We start from the raw sequence: 18,829 nt of genomic DNA on the forward strand, positions 1-18,829 counted from the left end.
CAAATACTTTGGAAGTAGGTGGATGACAAGGTTACCTTGTTCCAGGTAAGGAAGGTGATGCTGATTCCTCAAGGAATCTGTTAGATACAGCTGCAGGGTAAGATTGATTCAACAGCAATAACATGTCTGCCTCTTTACTCTGGATTTTCTTAGATAAATTGCATTTTGTTATGAGTTTCTGTTGCTTTTAGCATCTTCATATCAGCATTCTGCACCAGTTCTGAAAAATACTTTCAGTTAATGGAAATGCAGTCAGTTCTTTTTAGTGGACTAAATTTGTGTCCTTGTAAATATCAAAGAATATTACTAACAGTTGTTTGAAACCAAATTTATTGGCAAAAATACTCAGGTATGTAGCAGTTTTGAGTAGACTTGTAACTGGATAGCACTGTTAATTAAAAAAACCCCAAACTAAGGCATAATTATTCTTTCTGGCATTGGCATACACTGATTTCTGGGGTAGATGTAATGCTAACCATAAAATCTTGACATTTTAGTAATACCTGTAATTGCATTCTGTATCTTTTCTTGGCAGATCTTCTCTGGCTTTGAACAGCCATGCTGCTCTGTTGCCAAAAATCAAGTAAAGTGAATGTGCACTTCTATTCTCCTGTTGAATTTGATGAAGGTGGTAGCTTTGTGTAGTGCCTGAAGGTAATTCTTTCTTTGCTTGAAGTTAAAAAGCTTGAGACTGCTAGTGCATGTGTGGTAGATGCTGTCATAAATACTTTTGATCTTGATAATGCTTTTTCTTTCTCTGTTTTAAATAGTTAGCTTTAGTGTTAAAGTATGGAGGGGGAAATGCTTGGTTACAGTTTCACTTTATGTGCATGAGGTTTCTGGACAGATTGTCTCTTCAATATCTCTTCAGCTTTGAAAGTAATGATTCTATGAAACTAGATGCTACACAAACCTCTTATTCTGCTTAGGTGGAAAAGAGCTTTTTTTTTGGTGTGTGTCCATGGTGCTTACTTTAAGCATTGTAGTATTTACCTGGACCATGGTCACTAATATACCCTTTGTGAAAAGAAAGCTCTCTGTATGCATGAGGCTGATCGATTCTGAAACCTAGGCCCAAGAACTTAGTAACAAATTATTGCTAGCTTGTTCTTGGTGTTCAGCAGTTTTTGTCTAATAACTTTGTTTATAGAGTATGTTCTTTCCAATATAAATTGGAACTGGTGCCATGAGTACAGTAGAGTTCAAGTGTAAGGACAACAATACTAAATTCAGATCGAATTATTTCACTGTAGTTTATTTCATATGGTTCTATTTCTGAGGCCTCATTGTGAAAATACATGTTTTGACTAGTTTATGTACTATAATTCTTGAAAGGTGTGTGGAAAACCACTCTCTTGAAAGAAACTTCTTTTGACTTTCTGGAATTATTCTGGTAAAGCCTCTTCTCCCTCCCCACTTAATGACGTTTTTGTTACTTTCCTTTATGGTTTGTCAATTTTTCTCTTTGTAGGCAAAGAGAAAAATGCAAATTCAGACTCATTTTAGAATAATACAGTTAGCTCTGTAGACATTGTGTGTCCCCTATTCACATTTCAGGGAAAGGAGCTTGTTTCCTTAGACCTAATTGATTTCAAAAAGTAATTTCTGTAATGATATAAGAATATTGCTGAGTGGCTAAAACTTTTACAGCTCAACTTTTCATAACTTCTTCCACATGAAAAGAAATCGGGTCATTAGTGACTGAAGTGCTAGTAGTACTTCTGCAGCAGCTTTGTTAGTGTGAGGGAAATTACTCATAAACCTCTGAGTGCCTGTGAAGGAAAACAAAAAATGGCTCAGACTTGGAGTATTTCAGTGATAAAATCTTAGATGACATGTCATAGAATCATAGAATGGTTAGGGTTGGAAGGGACCTTAAAGATCATCTAGTTCCACCCCCCCTGCCATGGGCAGGGACACCTTCCACTAGACCAGGTTGCTCAAAGCCACATCCAGCCTGGCCTTGAAGACAGCCAAGGGGGGGGCATCCACAACATCTCTTGGCAACCTGTTCCAGTGCCTCACCACCCTCTCTGAAGAATTTCTTCCAGATATCTAATATAAACCTCCCTGTTTTCAATTTGTACCCGTTACCCCTTGTCCTATCACTACAGGCTCTTGTAAAATCTACAGAGCAGTTCAATGCTTTTCATCTATTATATACACTGGAAAAACATGTGCTTATTGTCACTTATACAGATGCTTGCAGGGCACTGGACTGAAAATGTCTGTTGGAATACTCTTTCTTGATTACTCCATATTTGCTATTAGTGACGAAGGAGGTAGCTACAGATTTGGCTAGTGCTGAAAACAGAGGAAAATAGCTTTAAAAACTATTTAAACTAATTAAACTATTATTAAAACTGTTAATTATGGAGAGATACAAAACAAATCTACATAGCTTTTGATAATTTTGGTCTTTATTTTTTGCTAATGCTTCTATATGTCTAAGGTATGGATAGGAATAGCAGTGAGCAGATAGACTTTGTAGCTGTGAGGAATTAATACTTGCAGCATAGGTAATGCTGCTGTTTGTAAAATCTGGAAAAGATTTCTGGAAGTAACTAAGTAGGGCTTTAAAAATGCATTTCATAGTTGAGAAGAGACAGGTAATGACCTGCGATGGTGGCCTTGACAAATGAAAGCCATCTTGTTTTGGCTTTTTTTTTTTTAAATTCTCCTCGGTGTTTATTTTGATGTGTTCTCCTTACCATTTGCGTATGTGGAGGCTTACTGTGCCCATCATTCAGTGGAGCATTTGTATGTTTAGTAAGGGATAAAGAACTGTGGAATACCATAGAATCACAGAATTGTTTGGGTTGGAAGGGATCTTAAAGACTATTTAGTCCCACCCCCCCTGCCATGGGCAGGGGACACCTTCCACTAGACCAGGTTGCTCAAAGCCACTTCCAGGGATGGGGCATCCACAGCTTCTCTAGGCAACGTGTACGAGAGCTGATGTATTTACCCACTATATATCTAAAATTGTTTTTTCAAGAGCATGTACTTGTCTTCTTGTAACTGGTATGTGAAACTAACACTTGAATTTTTTTTCAGTTTCTAAATGATTGTACCAGTGAAAGTTACAAACTTCAGAGACCTCAAGAAATCATCATGAAGCTATATGTATTTCTGGTCAACACTGGAACTACCCTTACCTTTGACACAGAACTTGCTGTACAAAAGTAAGAAAATAAATTAATTGCATATTGTTTGTTTTTTAAATTTTAAGAGAAGTGTATATATACTTTTTGTATACTGAGTTCTGGAGACATGAGATAGATACTTAGTTGTTTTTTAGTATGTCCATGTAGTTATCTTTTATGTTTCCATGTATTTGAGTGAATTTTGGTGTTCTTTTTTTTTTTTTTGATTGGTGTTTTCAGTGCCTTGCTGGTGGTTGTGTGTAGTGGAGATCCCATGAAGGTGGAGAGGTTACGTGCTTTGTGGGCAGTGACCTGCCTATAGCAGAATCTGGTGTTGTTTGGTGCTTTTTGGAAAAAACTTGTCAGAATTACTTCTGACAGTAGTAAAAAGGGTAAATGTTGATTTTTGTCCCTATTTGTAAGGCTTCAAAATGTTCTACAGCATTTTATATGTAAAATACGAACTTCTGAACCCCCCAGATGCCTGAGACATGGGTAGTACTACGGAATCTCAATGAAGTCCCAACAACTTTGTTATTTGTATTTTTTCACTGTACATTAACAGCATCTTGCAAATATAAAGATGCTTTTACACATGTCTAGATATACTGGATGTATGGTATCCTCTTCCCTTGTTCTCATGTAGGACTCTGATATAATAAGTAAATCATGTATAATACTGTAATAGCCCATACATCTTGGAGGTTGTAAGAACCAACCTTACCTGCTGTCTTTCTATTCTGTCAGTGATGAATGAGTTGCAAGTAATGGTGCTTGAAAGACTTCTACCATGGATTTTATGCTCAAATCCATTGCTTCCTTTTTCCTGAACTCCTGTTTGCAATTTTCATGACTCAGCAAGTGAATTTGGATTTTTGGAACTTCTAAGGCTCTTCTGCCTCAAAGACTGTCCGCACTGCGTGGTTTTGTATGCTCTTCTGCAAAGCTCACTGACACTCAGGGTGTTACTGAGAATGAAATAGTGTTTTATCTCAGCCATTCTGGATCTACTGGGTCATCTTGCAGATGGGTGAGCATGCCTCTGTGATGTCTGGTACGCTGGGGCATTCTGTTCCTACATCATGGCAAGGTACAGCATCTGAACTGCCAGACCAGGCACCTAATAGCCTCATGTGGGGCTGACATTTTGGTCAGTTGGGTAGTTCTTTGAGAAAGCAGCTTTTCAGCAGGTGAGCCACACAAAATCCAGGACTTTTCAGTTGAACAGTTTAACTTCTTATTCTGTGTATCTGTATGTATAGATTTGCTCTTTCTAGCAGGACTAAATTTCTTGGGTTCTTTTCCTATCTCTTTATACATGGACAGGCCTGTCTTCTCAAAGACCGTGGAGATGATAGGTGAATGCTTACTCTAATGCAGCTAATGAGTACAAGCTTGTGCTTGTGAGGTGTTTGTAGTGAGTTCGTGTTGGATCATGATTATTTTAGGTAACTGATCTTTATTTTTCAAGTACCATATAGCCAGGAACATTGTTATGCCTCCTGCATATCAAAACCATTGATGTTTCTATTGATTATTGACTTGATACTCTGAAACTTTTTAATAACTTTGGACAGGCACCACCTCAGTGTGTTATATAGTTTGTGTCAGTTACTGTATCATGTTAGTAAATTCTTGTTTAGTTTGCTGTTTGCCTCTGTCTTCAAGACGAAGTGTAGAACTGTCTAAGATAAGCGATAACGTGAAGATGTTATCCCCCAGAATTAAAGGTAGGAGGATGGAGAATGCAAACAGGGATGGCTTTTTGATATACTGTTTCTGCATTAAAAGTCTGTAATGTGTCTATGATAATTTGTTGCATATATATGGATCGTTTAATTTTCTGTTATTGATTTACTGTACGTGAAGTGTAGTGCAGCACTTAATAGAGTTGATTAGGTGAAATTGTGCTTATGTTATGCATAATGGAGTGTTAATATTCTTCTTGTCGTCTTCTAGAGTTTCAGTAAGTCAGCTGTTTGTTCATAAAATATATATTCAGAGAACATAATATGACTTTCACAGTTGTTATCCTAAATGCCTGATGTGACTTAATCCAGAATTTCAGCATGTTATCAGATCTTCTTGGAAAAAGATTGCTGATGAGTTACTGGTAATGCAGAGGCTGTGTTTTAGCTGATAGCTTATTAGCTGGGTATCGAGAGTGCAACCCATTACAGTACTTAAACTTAGGAATATGTCATTCTGCAGGATAAAAAGTAATAGTTCTTTAAAAATAGTTTTGCTTTGGTACAGACAAGTCACTTGTTTGTATTACAGGATTATGTAAAATTAGAGACACAAATATAATGATAGTGTCATCTTTTCTTCCCATTTTTTCCTAGTGTGGCTGATCTGAAACATGCAATTCAAACAAAATACAAGATTGCTATTCAGCACCAAGTACTGGTTGTCAATGGAGGAGAGTGCATGGCACCAGACAGAAGAGTATGTAGTTACAGTGCTGGAACAGTAAGTGCATACCGCATTCGTCATCTAAACTGTCAGTTATAGGGAGAAAAAGAGATGTTTTAGTAAAGTATTTTAAAGTATTTTTCTGTAACGTACTTTTTGCTGGATTTCTTAGCTTTAAGAAACATGTTTGTGTTCAGCTTATACATTTAGATTTTAACATTCTTAAAACACATTACTCACATGATGAAATATGTGGATATTGAACAGTACGTTGCTTCTACTCAGTTTTTGGTTTCATTTTCTTTCTGAGTGTAGGACACCAATCCAATTTTTTTATTCAACAAAGAAATGATCTTGTGTGAACGCCCACCAGCTATCCCCAAAACCACGTTTTCAGCAGAGAATGAGATGGAATTGAAAGTAGAAGAATCTCTCATGATGCCTGCAGTGTTTCATACAGTAGCATCACGGACACAGCTTGCTGTGGTAAGTAGATTCTTACTGTACTTGCACTCCAAAGGCAAATAGCTTTTTTTGTATGTCAGAGGGAAAGCTTGATATAAATTATGAAATAGTTTGTTTAAAAGGCAGTAAGAATGGTATATAAGTGATGTTTTCTTCAGAGCCTTTGTCTCAAAATTTCAAGGTAGGTATTGAAATGTACTTGCTTCTTCAGCATGTTCCAAGCTTCTCTCGAAAGCATATTATAATACAGCTTTATGGATGTGTATGTTTACAGCTTTTGCGAGAAACAAAAAAAAGCTATCTGGTTGCTGTGGACCCATGCCTTAATGCTTTGCCTTATTTTCGGTGTCTTCAGTATGTCTCAACCTAAAAACAGAAAGCTTCGTTTCTTTGGAAATGTTGTTAACCCAAGTAGAAAATTAGCAGTATAATTTTTAAAAGCACCTTGCCAAGCTTCTATTTCATCCTGTATGTCTAAACAACTGGTGAGGAATTAATTAAACTAAACTTTCTTTTCCTAAAATTCAGTTCCTTTATTATTAAGTGTTGGCTTTTACTTGCATAGAAAGCTAACATGTCAAAATTCCAATTTGATTACTTTTGTATTATTTTGATAGGGGGAACTAGTTCCCTGCAACATGGTCAGTTAGACACCAAGTGTGCCTGCAGTAGGAACGGCTGTGTGTTCAAGAGTGACACAGCGCCTTTGGTAGCTGCGCTGATTGCTTTTCTTCATGTTAGGAAATACTGCTGTCATTTAGCTTTTCAAATTTTACTTTCTAAATGCTTTAAATATTTTTTAGGTCTCTAAAGTTTTTAAAGTTCCAGTGACTGAGAGTGGAGGAGTGGTGATGTGTAGCATTTAGCACAAAATGAATGGTAATACATGGTTTTAGCATGTTATCCTGGTAATAAAATTTCTTGGTTTTAGTAGCGAATTTAATGCACTTGAATTGGCTGGGTTTTAGCACTGTGCAGCTGAATTCAGAGAAAAGTGCCAAGTCTTGCATATAGTACGTGTGTTTTGTTTTGCCCCTTGGCCTCCTGACCTGTCAGGAGGGGGAAAGTTAGCCTGAATAGTCTGACCTTGACATACTGTCTGATTTAAGGCATGAATTGTGTCTGGGAGACTCTCTTCCTCTCTCTACCACCTGTTGACAGTTACTGCTGACTTAGTAAATAGGACCTTGAGTTATTAGGGATCTGAGAATCATGTGACTGTCATACGGAGCAGGGTGGATATTGATGTGAATTCAGCTGGGAGTGGGAGGTTTTCACTTGTGCTCCTTTAAAGAGTGTGAGGATTTTGGTTTTAGCAGCTGAAAGTACTTTAAAACCATTTTTTTGTGAAGTGTTAAGAGGATTGTTTAAAAGTTAGCAAGACTGGTATCTGTTAAATGCTTAACACCTTGATTTGATATGAAAGGGGGGCTCTGGTAATTACATGGGCTTTGTTTGTGCCTTACTTAGGTACTTGAAATGAAAGGTGGTGGTACCCAGTCTCACATTTCTCATTGTTGATATTTTATCTTCTTTCTTCATCCCATCCCTAATTTTGTGGTCTTGAAGATTCTTAATTTTGTTTTTGGTCTGGTGAAGTTAGAGTACACTGATAGAAGAGATTTAATTCCTCTGGAGCAAGCTTTTTGTGTTCCAGGAGTTCAATAAAAAATAATTCTACTTAGACTTTGAACCTATTTTCCTCCCCTTGATTTAAAAGGACATATTAATATGCACAGTGAGCAAACTTATTGCAGTGTTTCTGCTTATAAACGTAATTATTTAGATCTTTACTGGCTTGTTCTGGTGGTAAGCCTTCTGTAGGGGAAGCCCGTATTTCTGAAATACTCTTAAAAGTCTCTACATGGAGTACAGCTTTTATTGGCCAAATGGACCTGTAATGTGTACCTAGAGCGAGTGGTCCTGGGCTGATTGGCAAGAAGAAAATAAATCTTTCTGTACTTGATGGCACCTATTAATATTATTACAGAATGAGGGAAAGAATTTAGTGTTTAAAGGTCTTTAAATATGAACCGAAGTAGAATGAAGGTTTTATTTTTAGCCTGCAGATTTATCTTGAAAAAGATTATTCTCTGTTCACCACTTCCAGTTCTTCCCTGCTTGTAAAAGGGGCTACAATGATAGTAGATTCTTTTGTGAAAAATGTAGAAATTTATTTAAAGACTGAAGAGGTAGTAATGTTCTTAAATCTGATATATCTTTATACCCACAGGTAATTTTATCCAACATTTTAACTCTTTTAAAACTGTAGGCTCTGTGTTAGGCTGTGGAAATGCACTGGGTGCTTCTTTGGGAGGACAAGGGAATGACAAAACCATCATTTATGGTGGAAGGTTAGTAGATAGGCTATCATGACTTTAGATGTACCAAGGTGTGAAAGCTGTATAAAGGAGTATTGCAGTGTTGTTGTACTAAAGCAGTTTTTCATGATGCCTACTTGAAGCATATTGGGCAGTAATTCAGAAGAAACTGAGGGAAGACTGGGAATGTGGTTAGAACATTAATCTTCTTCAGGGTTCGCCATAAGCTGCTTGGCTGGGAAGAAGAGGAAACGTAGGCTATTAATCCTTCTCAAATTGATTAAGATCTTGAGAGAGTTTGAAAGGCTCTGAACCTCTGTTGTTGTGACACTGATGCATCTAAAGCCACACGGAAAGTACTGTATGGCAGACTTCCTGCAAAATGGGCATGAAAAATCTGCCTGATGATCCAAGCTTTGTCTTTTATTAATTTTAGGGGGACAGTAACCTGCTTTACCAGAAAAACAGCGTGGCAGTACTTGATGGAGTGTTTTTTGTCTGTTGTAATTATTTATGGTAATTTAATTAATATTTATTACTAATACATTAGAAATATGTTTTGTATTGGGAGAACAAAAGTTACAACCTAAACCATTGCTCACGATCAAGTCTTACCTATTCTTGTCAACTCTAAGAAGCAGTGTTGTATAACTAAAATTAGGGAGGATATTTGATAGCTACCAGTTTCTATTCAATTTGCTGTTCTGCCTGGAGGCTATACAATGTGGTGATTATTTTTTTTTTTTTAAATCAGAACATATGAAATAGTAAAAATTGTTTAGCAAGTGGCTGCTAACTTATTGTGCAAGAACTCCTGGTGATCTCTGGTACTTCATGCCTTGTGTCTGCTTTAGTAATAGGCAAACTTATATGGAAGATTATGAATATTTCATGGTAGGAAGACTTTTATTTCTGACTTGTTTCTCCCTCACTTTAAGCCTGTCTGAAAACTGTTGAATCAAGTTTTTCGGCATCTGTGACTTGGACTGTGTATTAGTTGGCAACTGTGCTGTAGAACTGTATGGAAGGTGTTTGTGGTTTTTTACCTTTTTTTTTGAACCTTATTTGTACTGTGGAGAAAGGCGGACAAATATTTCTGTATCACTTTTTCTGATCCATACTTTGTATACACTGGTGTATGGCCTTTAACTTTTCTCCACAATAGCAAGTAGTTCTAGACTCTCCTTTAACAGGTATTTTTAATTTATGCCTTTATTTCCACTCCATCATTTTTTTGCCTGTCTAAAGCTCACCATTAAATTATGCTTTTGCTGTCTGCATTTTTTTTTTCCATAATTTTCTGATACCCTTAGTTACTATACAGGTATGAACAAAAGTTGTCTTTTAGTTCACAGTGGAGGCCCTGGCATTCTCATAGCTTTCTGTCCATATATGCTTAGTCATATGTAAAAGCAGACTTTTTTTTCTTTTTCCAATTTCATTAACTTGTGTGTAGCCACTTCTAGATTTAATACCTCCTAACCAAAAATCAGTCCTGAGAGAAACTTACTACCTCCTGTTTGGTTTTCCACTGGATTGTGATTATCCTATCAAGATACCTCAATTTTTCTTTGTTTTTGCTTTCATGATTTTAACATCTGTACAGATTTTCTGAAGTTCCTGTTGATTACATGAGATCTCATTATGTAGAATTTGCACGATAAAGATTCAGTAGCTTGAAAGAAGGTTTATCTGTTACCTTAACTCATTCCTTTTCCAATTCAACTGAAATTATTGCCGTAGGTTTTGTCACACAGGATGCAATGCCATTGTCATACAAACTTTTTATCAGTTACTTTTTGGTCAGTGTTTGTTGCATCTACTGTCTGGCTTTTAAATCACAGTGAAAGGAACTTGCTAAGCCTATTTTGACTTTATATCCCAGTATGCTGGTTTCCTTTTGACTGAAGGCTTACCTTTTGAGATGTCTGTGCCTAAAGGGTTACAGCTTGCCTTTTTACAACTAGCCTAGTTTCCCACTTCTAGTTCAGCAGTTTTGGCCTTGACCTGCAGTATGTGGACAGTGAGGTCCACAGAGTATTTGTGAGAAGTTACGTACATACCAGCTTAGGAGAAGACAAGCTGTTCTCTATGCAGGGTCTTGTGCAACAAACGACATTGTGTGAATCTTGTCTAATCTTGTGGTCTTTTAACACTACTGCTTCCAATAATTTCTGGTAGCTTCGCCTGTAGGATAGGATTAATTTTGAATTGTTTCGGTGATCTAACCGAACTTGCTGTGTTGTTTCTCCCAAAAGAAGGATATTGGGAACTTGGACTTTTTGTTTGTGGATATGTTTCGCGTTTCATGTGATACCGTGGCTGTCATCTTCAAACTGTCAATTTGGGTCAGTTTTATTTGCAAAATGGGTATGAGGATGAGAAACTGCATGGCCACTTCATTTGGTTGCTTAAAACCATGACTGTATATAGTCATAGTACCTAGGTCATCCTTGGTTTTGTTCCAAATGCTTCAGAATACTTCAGCCAAGAAGTATCGTCATACATCCTGAAAGCTGCCTATCTACTGTTTTGAGAAATGCTCTTTCTCTTCTACTACAAAGCTGTTTTAAGTCCCTTTGGAAAAGAGTTACTCTAAAATTTTAACGTTCTTCAAGATGTTGCAATGTTTATAACAATTGTGTAGCTAAGCCAATGCTATTCATTCTTTTTGGCTAAATTATAGCTAGGCATGCTTCCTAGCTCCTCCACAGAAGTCCAAATCTCTTTGTAACTCAGAGTATTGGTTACTCTCAACCTTTTAAGGTAATTAAGCTTGATGGGACTAAGATGGGGTAGGTTTAAATTTACCCATAGGTATATGAAAAGATCTAACCTAATGTGCACTAAAAGAACATTAGTTTTGGTTGGCCTTTCTAATGACAACTCTTAGATCAAGCTTTTAGAAAATTCACCAGGAGAAAAAGACTTGAGTGGCTTGGAATCAAGCTAGTAGAAGTTATCACTTACCTTGTCCCATGGTTTTATTCCTTGGCTGTGGTGGTTTATGTCAGCTTCCTAGTATTTTTTTCAGTGGTAAATCCTTTCAGTTCTCCAAGCCAGCGTTTAATGTCAGTGTGAAGTGCTAGTGAAAATAGTACTGAAGAACAAGTCATTAAACTATGCCTTAGAGTAACTTACTCTGTATGATGCTGATGAAAATTAATACTTCCTGAGTATGTAATGTCATGAACTGTGTGGATAAATCTCCAAAGGACACAGTCACCAAAAATGAACAATATCAAAAAGGAGTGGAATAATAGTGGAATAATCAGTCTAATGAGAGAAGTTGCAATGAAATATCAAAACCTCCTTCACAGTGAAGATAGCTGTTCTAATTACAGGTCTTAAAAGCTGAAATACTGAATTATTTAATTGAGTAGCTTTACTGATGGAAGTGTGAATTGGAGGTAATGCTCTTGACTGCTAATTTTGGTAAGCAAGATAAGTTACCTTTTATGGAAGTGTTTACCTGCTGTTACAATGTATGGGCATGTGTAATTTCACTTTCCAGGATCTTTTTTGTTGGTTTGAGGTTGGTTTTTTTAGGGTGACTGAAACCTTTAAGGAGTCCTTTTTGCAGGATTTCAGACACATGGCAATAGAGGACTTTGACTTGTTTCCTTTCATCACAGGGTTATAGAGAATGGAAAGAACCCTGCATTTCCTCAGAACTTTTGTTATTTAGAGGTAAGTCTGAAGACCAGTTAAGACAAACAGATATTCTCTGGATTTTTTTAATATGGATAAGCAGAACTATAACAATAGGGTGCAAAGACAATGTCTTGAAACTAATGGGAAATCCTTTACAAGTTAATTTCCATTTTAGATAAAACATAGTTTGTTCCTTCTACTGACTTTGGTTGAAACATACTGAACGGAAGTAATTATAATCAGAAGAATCGCCTAAATTTTAAGTTACGATGATTGAAGGAAATAATTCAAGTAAACATTCCGTTAAAGCACTCAACCAAGGATAAGCTTTCTGGTGGGCCTGTGAATTTCTTGACAAGTTAGGAAGTGAAGATGCCTTTATTTACTCTTCAACATAAGAGCAAATTGAGATTAGTCTGGGTTTGTCTAGTTTTGTACTGGTAGTGGTGCTCCTTGAGGTCCACATTCCAGTGGCATGGTAAAGCTGTCAGTGTTGTAGGTATGCTGGTGTAGCCAGGTAAGAGGGACATAGCTCTGCCGGACAACTGAAGTTAACTTTTATGTACTGTGAACCATTGGGTGTCTGCCAGATACCCTTGAGTAGATCTGTTGTTAGGCAGGTTCCATTTTCTGTGCTAAAGCTTGCAACTTTACTGAGAAGTCAAGGAGGTGATTCTCCCCCTGTACTCTGCTCTCGTGAGACCCCACCTGGAGTGCTGCATCCGGCTGTGGAGCCCTCAACATCAGAAGGGTATAGACTGGTTGGAGCGAGTCCAGAGGAGGCCATGAAGATGCTCAGAGGGCTGGAGCACCTCTGCTATGGGGACAGGCTGAGAGAGTTGGGCTTGTTCAGTCTGGAGAAGAGAAGGCTCCGGGGAGACCTTACTGCACCTTCCAGTACCTGAAGGGGCTACAAGGAAGCTGGGGGGGACTTTTTACAAGGGCCTGTAGTGACAGGACAAGGGGTAACAGGTTCAAATTGAAAGCGGGGAGGTTTAGTTTGGATATCAGGAAGAAGTTCTTCCCGGAGAGGGTGGTGAGGCACTGGAACAGGTTGCCCAGAGAAGCTGTGGATGCCCCATCCCTGGAAGTGTTCAAGGCCAGGCTGGACGAGGCTTTGAGCAACCTGGTCTAGTGGGAGGTGTCCCTGCCTATGGCAGGGGGGGTGGAACTGGGTGACACTTAAGGTCCCTTCCAACCCAAATGATTCTATGATTCTATATGTTTGATTGCAGACCTTCATTTATACACCTGACCTAATTCAGTTTTTATACTTTATTCATTTAGCAGAGAGCTGCTTAATTATTTTCTGCATACAGACATGCTGGTTGTGTGAAATAGATTGGTCTTTATCCTTCTAAAGTAGCCTGAGCAGGTCTCCTCAGAAATGTTGTCTATGGAGATGGTAGGAAGAACAAGCCAAATCACTTGATATATTTCAGTAGTGAGGGAATAATAAGATATATCTGTGTGGTTTTTAATTTCTTGACTACTTTTAAGCTACATAGATACTTTAGAGGAAGTAAAGCTTCACCACTTCTTCATTTTCTTCCTCACATTTTGAAAGCAGGATTGTAGGATTGACTCTTTCTCCTTCCCTCCTCCCTGCAGTGTTAAAAAGTAAAATAATGGTTTAACATAGTGTTCTTGTTCTGCTCTGTTATCTGCTTTCTATAGTGTAAGGCTGGAACGGCTCTGGTAAGTGTACGAATAGTTACTCCATGTGATTGGAACTTTGTTAAAACAAGCTACTTGGATCCTCTGATGAGTTCAGAGTAGTATTCCTTCCTATTTGAATGTAATGAGCTTATTTCTTTATATTGCTTATGGAACCAGCACTGAAAGAGATTCTGGGTTCCTGCAGACTCTAATTGCATTTGGGTTCGTCCATGTTCCCTCACCCAGACGGAATTTCTTTGGCACGTGGGATACACATGTAAAAATAACTTTGGGAGGACAATAATATGGAATGCTGTTGTAATATCTGCCCTGAAACAGTCATGTCTGAATTGTACAATTTGGCTTGCAGGTAACTTTGAAAACATGTTATTTGAAAGAACCTTAGCTGTGTTTTCAGGGTGATGAATTTTGAGTTCAGGGATAGTTCAGTTTGCGCTCTAAATTGTTCAGAAAAATCTTTTGTCTCTCGGCATCGTATTTATGACTGCTTTCATAAGGGGATTTTTTTTGTTTTAATGTCCACGTCTCCTGCGTATACAACAAGGAGCTGCAGCTCATGTGACAGTGCATACCTTACTGAATACTTAGATGGCATTGGGGTATTTTTGGGTTTATGTAACGGTTCCTTGGGGCATGTCTCTGTTATATGATGGATCCTGACACACATTAGAATGCCCTTCTGTTCCATGGTTTTGTTAAATTTAGCTAAATCACTATGGGTTAGACTCTGAGATACAGTGTCAGTGCTGGTTGGTCATCAGTAGTGTAACAAGTGATCTCAACTGTAATGATTTCCACCACCCCACCCCCACCCCCCCAGTAAAATTTGGGAACTAGTGACTCCTGTTTTGTGTTTGAAAGTGTTCTGCTGAGGAAACAACCTTGTTAAAACTAAAATCTTAAACTGACAACGGTTAGCTTCTCAAGGGACCATCAAGAGTGACCTATAATAAAGCTTCATAGGACAACACTAACTTGTAGATTTTGACTCCCACTGTGAACACAAAAAGATGTAGCTAAAAAAGCAAACACTGGCCGCTAGTTAAGAGTATGTCACAGGGTGGAAAGTCTGGTCATGTCAAGCCTAGCATATACATTTCTTCATTACACTTTTAAGTTGTGCTGTGTTAAGTGAGTTTGTCCAAAAGAAAATAGATTAACAAAAACCTCTACCCAGGGGTTTTAAATAAATTTTTTTTGTTGAAGGTGGGAGAAGTCCTGCTTTTGCCAGTAAACTGTGATACTTACTTGAAAGAGCTCTATAAAAAGACTTTAATCAGTTTTGATTTTGTAGATAGCTTATATTGTTTTAGTCTTCAAACTAATGTGTGCTTCTGCATATGCTCTCACTTCTGGAATTATTGCCAGTAGTTTGGAGGAGGGTTGACTTTGGGAGGAGAATAGTGTTTGAGTTAAAAGTAAAATGCTTGTATACATTCCCAGGACAAACATTAGAACACAATGGGGACATTTGGTTACCTTTTCAGCCTCACGTTTTTGATGTATATTTTTAGTGTACCTTAGAGTAAAACAGCCTGTTCTTCTGGTTTTTAATATGATCATTTAGTAATTTTGCTTTTTTCTATGCTTTGGAATTTGCCTTTGAGTAACTTGTGTACAAAGTGAATAATAAAAAATTTTTCGGGTTGTCAGTAATGCATTAATGTGCTTACGTGAATTTAAATTGTATAGATGAACTGGAGATAACTTGCAGATTTCAGCACTGTTTTCTTCAGACTATCTGGTTGCTGTCCCAGTTGTGTTATCACTTGATTTTCATTTAGGAAGTGAGAGCTCATGCAGCAAATAACTGTTATTTTCAAACCAGAAATTCGTATTCTCATGTGCATAGACTGTGACCAAAGTTCAAAAAACAAGAAGACGTCTTTACTACGGAGTGATAGAAATTTATAATAGCTTTTGATTTCCGTGGGGTTACATGAATGTATATTTCTATTCATTGTTCATCTGCTGGTAGCTTAGGTGCCAGTGATTTGAAGGACAGTGGAATTTTGTCATGCTGCTTGAGCCAAGGCTTGCCTCTTAAAAAAAGGGAGGACGTTTACAACTTTTAGGTTTTGTTGATGTTAATTCTGAAGTGTTTGAATAAAATGCTCTGCAGTTTTGTGGTTTATTTGGGGAAGATAAATGTTGTTGGGCTCTAAATTTTTTTGTGTATGTATACGTGCTGCTAACCATGTGTTCAGCAGCAAATGCATTCTGAAACATACCGATGTGCTGGGTTTTTAACAGTTTTCTCACTGTATTTGTATACCTTGTTTCACTATGCGTGGTTTTCTCACATGTAGTATAGCAAAGCAAAATTGTGTTCAGTCCTGGTTTAACAGTATGTCCAACCTGCAAAAATTAGTAAGATTTCTTTGTTGGAGGGTAGGTAGATATTAAAACCCAACATACACGGATGCTTGTATACTTGAGAATGTTTTCTGTATAGGATGTTATTGGCAAAGTATTGAGTTGAAGGTTTTATTGTATGACTTTTGTTTTACTTTCTTATTTTGATGTTGGAGCAGTAGGCCCTTTGGGGGGGGGCAATCTTGTTTTCTTAAAATGGTAAACAAAATAGTTTCTCTTCCTACTAGTTAGAACTTTTGAATTCAATATAATAGGCATTGATGTTAATGCAATTTTAGTAAGATATGGTACTTGCCATATGTAGTCTCTGTTTTAACTCTGCGTAGCTGTGTGGTAACCTTCTTAAGGCAGTAAAATGCCTGTGTGGTTCAGTTGTTTAAGAGAAAAGCTTCCATGTTGGTTTGCATATACTAAGTTTCAGGGTGTGTTTCAGAGTTTGTGGATGATGTTCTATTGGTTTTATTAATCTCAGTGGAAGATGTCAATTATCTGCTCTGTTGTTTTCCTTGTGCGTCTCTTCTTGCATCTGATGTACCTGCGCTTCTGCTGACTGATCCTGCAATTCATTTTCTTGTTCTGAGCTTCTGCTTGGCTTGTCAGTAGCATTCTCCTGAATGGACCTTGTTTGCCAGCTCCTTCTTTCAGATTAGTACAAGTATTATTATTCAGATGTGTGCACCGAATATTTTACATTAGCAGTGTTTAATTCTATAGGATTTTTTTGAACTGCAACTTTCACCTGCCTATTGGAAGATATTTCTCAGTAAATTGACTATATGTCTTTATGACATCTAATCAGACTTTTTATTTGAGAATAAAGGAAGCTTCACTCTTTTTGGTTGAAGTTTTAAGGTGTAAACTTTTTACTATCTAAATCTAATACTTTTTATGTTAATATTTTTTAAATGTCTCACTTTACTGTGGTAACTGTATGAAATATTAATATCTGAAGTGATTTGCTTTTTTCTTGGAATTTATTTTTTTGCAGGAAATGTATGAGGTTGCCAAGAAGCTTTGCTCCTTTTGTGAAGGTCTTGTACATGATGAACATCTTCAGCATCAAGGCTGGGCTGCCATAATGGCCAACTTGGAAGACTGTACATACTCTTACCAAAAACTACTTTTCAAGTTTGAAAATGTATATTCAAGCTATTTGCAGTCCATAGATGATATCAAGTTGAAACTTACACAGTAGGTTTGACGTTAAACTTCAGCCTCAATCTCCAAAGTTACTGTATTATAAACTTACTTGAATCTTGTATGTCTGGTGCTAGTTCTAATTAATCAAGCGTGTATTTGTCTGGTTATGTGTCACAGAGAACATTAATTCTGTTCTATGCCAGTCACTTTTTTAACTGGCATTTTTTCATTGTATTCATCAGCACACAAATCTGTATTAAATTATATCAAAGACAGGCTTGTTAATGAACAGCTGTTTTAAGGGCTGGAGTCTTTACGAATGCACACTAGAAATAGTGAGATAATAAAATTGGACATTAAGCAACAATTTAAAATACATATTTGCACTTCTGAAGTCATAGCTTTTTAATACACTCGAGATGGTGTTAAGAATGATCTATGTTGAAAATATGAAGTCATAACAAACGTTGGGTGTACATGTATACCTTTTAGGGTGTGTGTATATATTGTGTGTGTATGTGTATACATGTATCCTGCAAATTCTGGATGTTACTTCAAGGGAAATCTCTGACATCTTTCTGGACTTTGTAGTGTTAGGGTATTTTGGTGTGTGCTTTACGTAACAGAATGTAAGTGGGTGTTGGATACTTAAAGAAATAAAGCATAAATATGTTATACTTTTTAAAAGAAGTTCACAGCTTTTACCAAATACATAGAAAACTATTCAAGCTCCACAGAAGTAGTCAGCTAGAGGACACTCTAGCTGTAAGCATAGGTTTCTATGCAGATTGGGAAGATGGAAGTCCCAGTTGTGTGTTTAAAAACAAAAAAAGGGCATGTATCAGTTCATCAAATTGTCTTTTTTTATTGCATGAAAAACATAAGCTTACTTGGAAGTATAGAAGACTTCATATTCAGCAGTGAAAGAGAGTAAGAACTTTTCAGCTGTTCTCATGATGTTGATACTGAATACAGTACTCTGAAAGGATAGTTACCAGTTTAGGTTTGAAATCAGCTTCAATTCTAAAATAAGTAGTACTTTATACTGCAGGTGGTTTGTATCAAAGTGTTTGTCACAGTGGCTTCTGTATACTGATGTTTTTTTCTTTTCACCCTTTTTAACAAAGCTTGGCTTCTGCTGTTTCTATCATGGCCAAGATACCGCTTCTGGAGTGCCTAACGAGACATAGTTACAGAGAGTGTTTAGGAAGACTGGATTCTTCAGCTGAGCATGGAGGGGCAGAAGGTGAAGAAACTGAGGATGGGAAATCTGCTGAATTGGTGCTTTATTCTGATATATCTAAAGAGAACAATAAATCAATGTTAGCCTCATTTTGCAAATCAGTTGAACATTCAACTTTGGAAGGCACAGGTCCTGAAAATGTAAAAGATGATAAGGAGTCTGGTCAGAATGCTACTGTCCAAGACAGTGAAACATCAGTGGAATTGAAAGATGATGATCAGCCTTCCTTCAATGTGTCTTTGTTAGACTGGATAAATGTTCAAGATAGACCTAATGATGTTGAATCGCTGGTGAGAAAGTGTTTTGATTCTATGAGCAGGGTAAGTTAACAGGTTTTTTAAAGCTTAAATTATATCACATTGAATGTTGCTGTTTATTTTCTAGATGCC

The 18,829-nt window shown here is 37.2% G+C and overlaps 1 protein-coding gene across 1 annotated transcript in view; it reads left to right on the forward strand.

Moving 5' to 3' along the window:
- Nucleotides 1-532: 532 nt before the first annotated feature.
- RB1CC1 (RB1-inducible coiled-coil 1) overlaps nt 533-18,829 on the forward strand; it is a gene marked incomplete at its 3' end in the record, with an annotated part of 41,200 nt that continues 22,903 nt past the window's right edge. Inside the window, exons 1-6 of the mRNA XM_010159117.1 lie at nt 533-654; nt 3,058-3,185; nt 5,492-5,618; nt 5,877-6,047; nt 17,046-17,248; nt 18,325-18,760. Coding sequence (XP_010157419.1) covers nt 3,115-3,185; nt 5,492-5,618; nt 5,877-6,047; nt 17,046-17,248; nt 18,325-18,760 — 1,008 coding nt within the window. The remainder of the gene's footprint in view (nt 655-3,057; nt 3,186-5,491; nt 5,619-5,876; nt 6,048-17,045; nt 17,249-18,324; nt 18,761-18,829) is intronic.

The sequence above is a fragment of the Eurypyga helias genome, unplaced genomic scaffold, assembly GCF_000690775.1.
Source record: "Eurypyga helias isolate BGI_N326 unplaced genomic scaffold, ASM69077v1 scaffold329, whole genome shotgun sequence".
In the NCBI taxonomy this organism is placed as follows: domain Eukaryota; kingdom Metazoa; phylum Chordata; class Aves; order Eurypygiformes; family Eurypygidae; genus Eurypyga; species Eurypyga helias.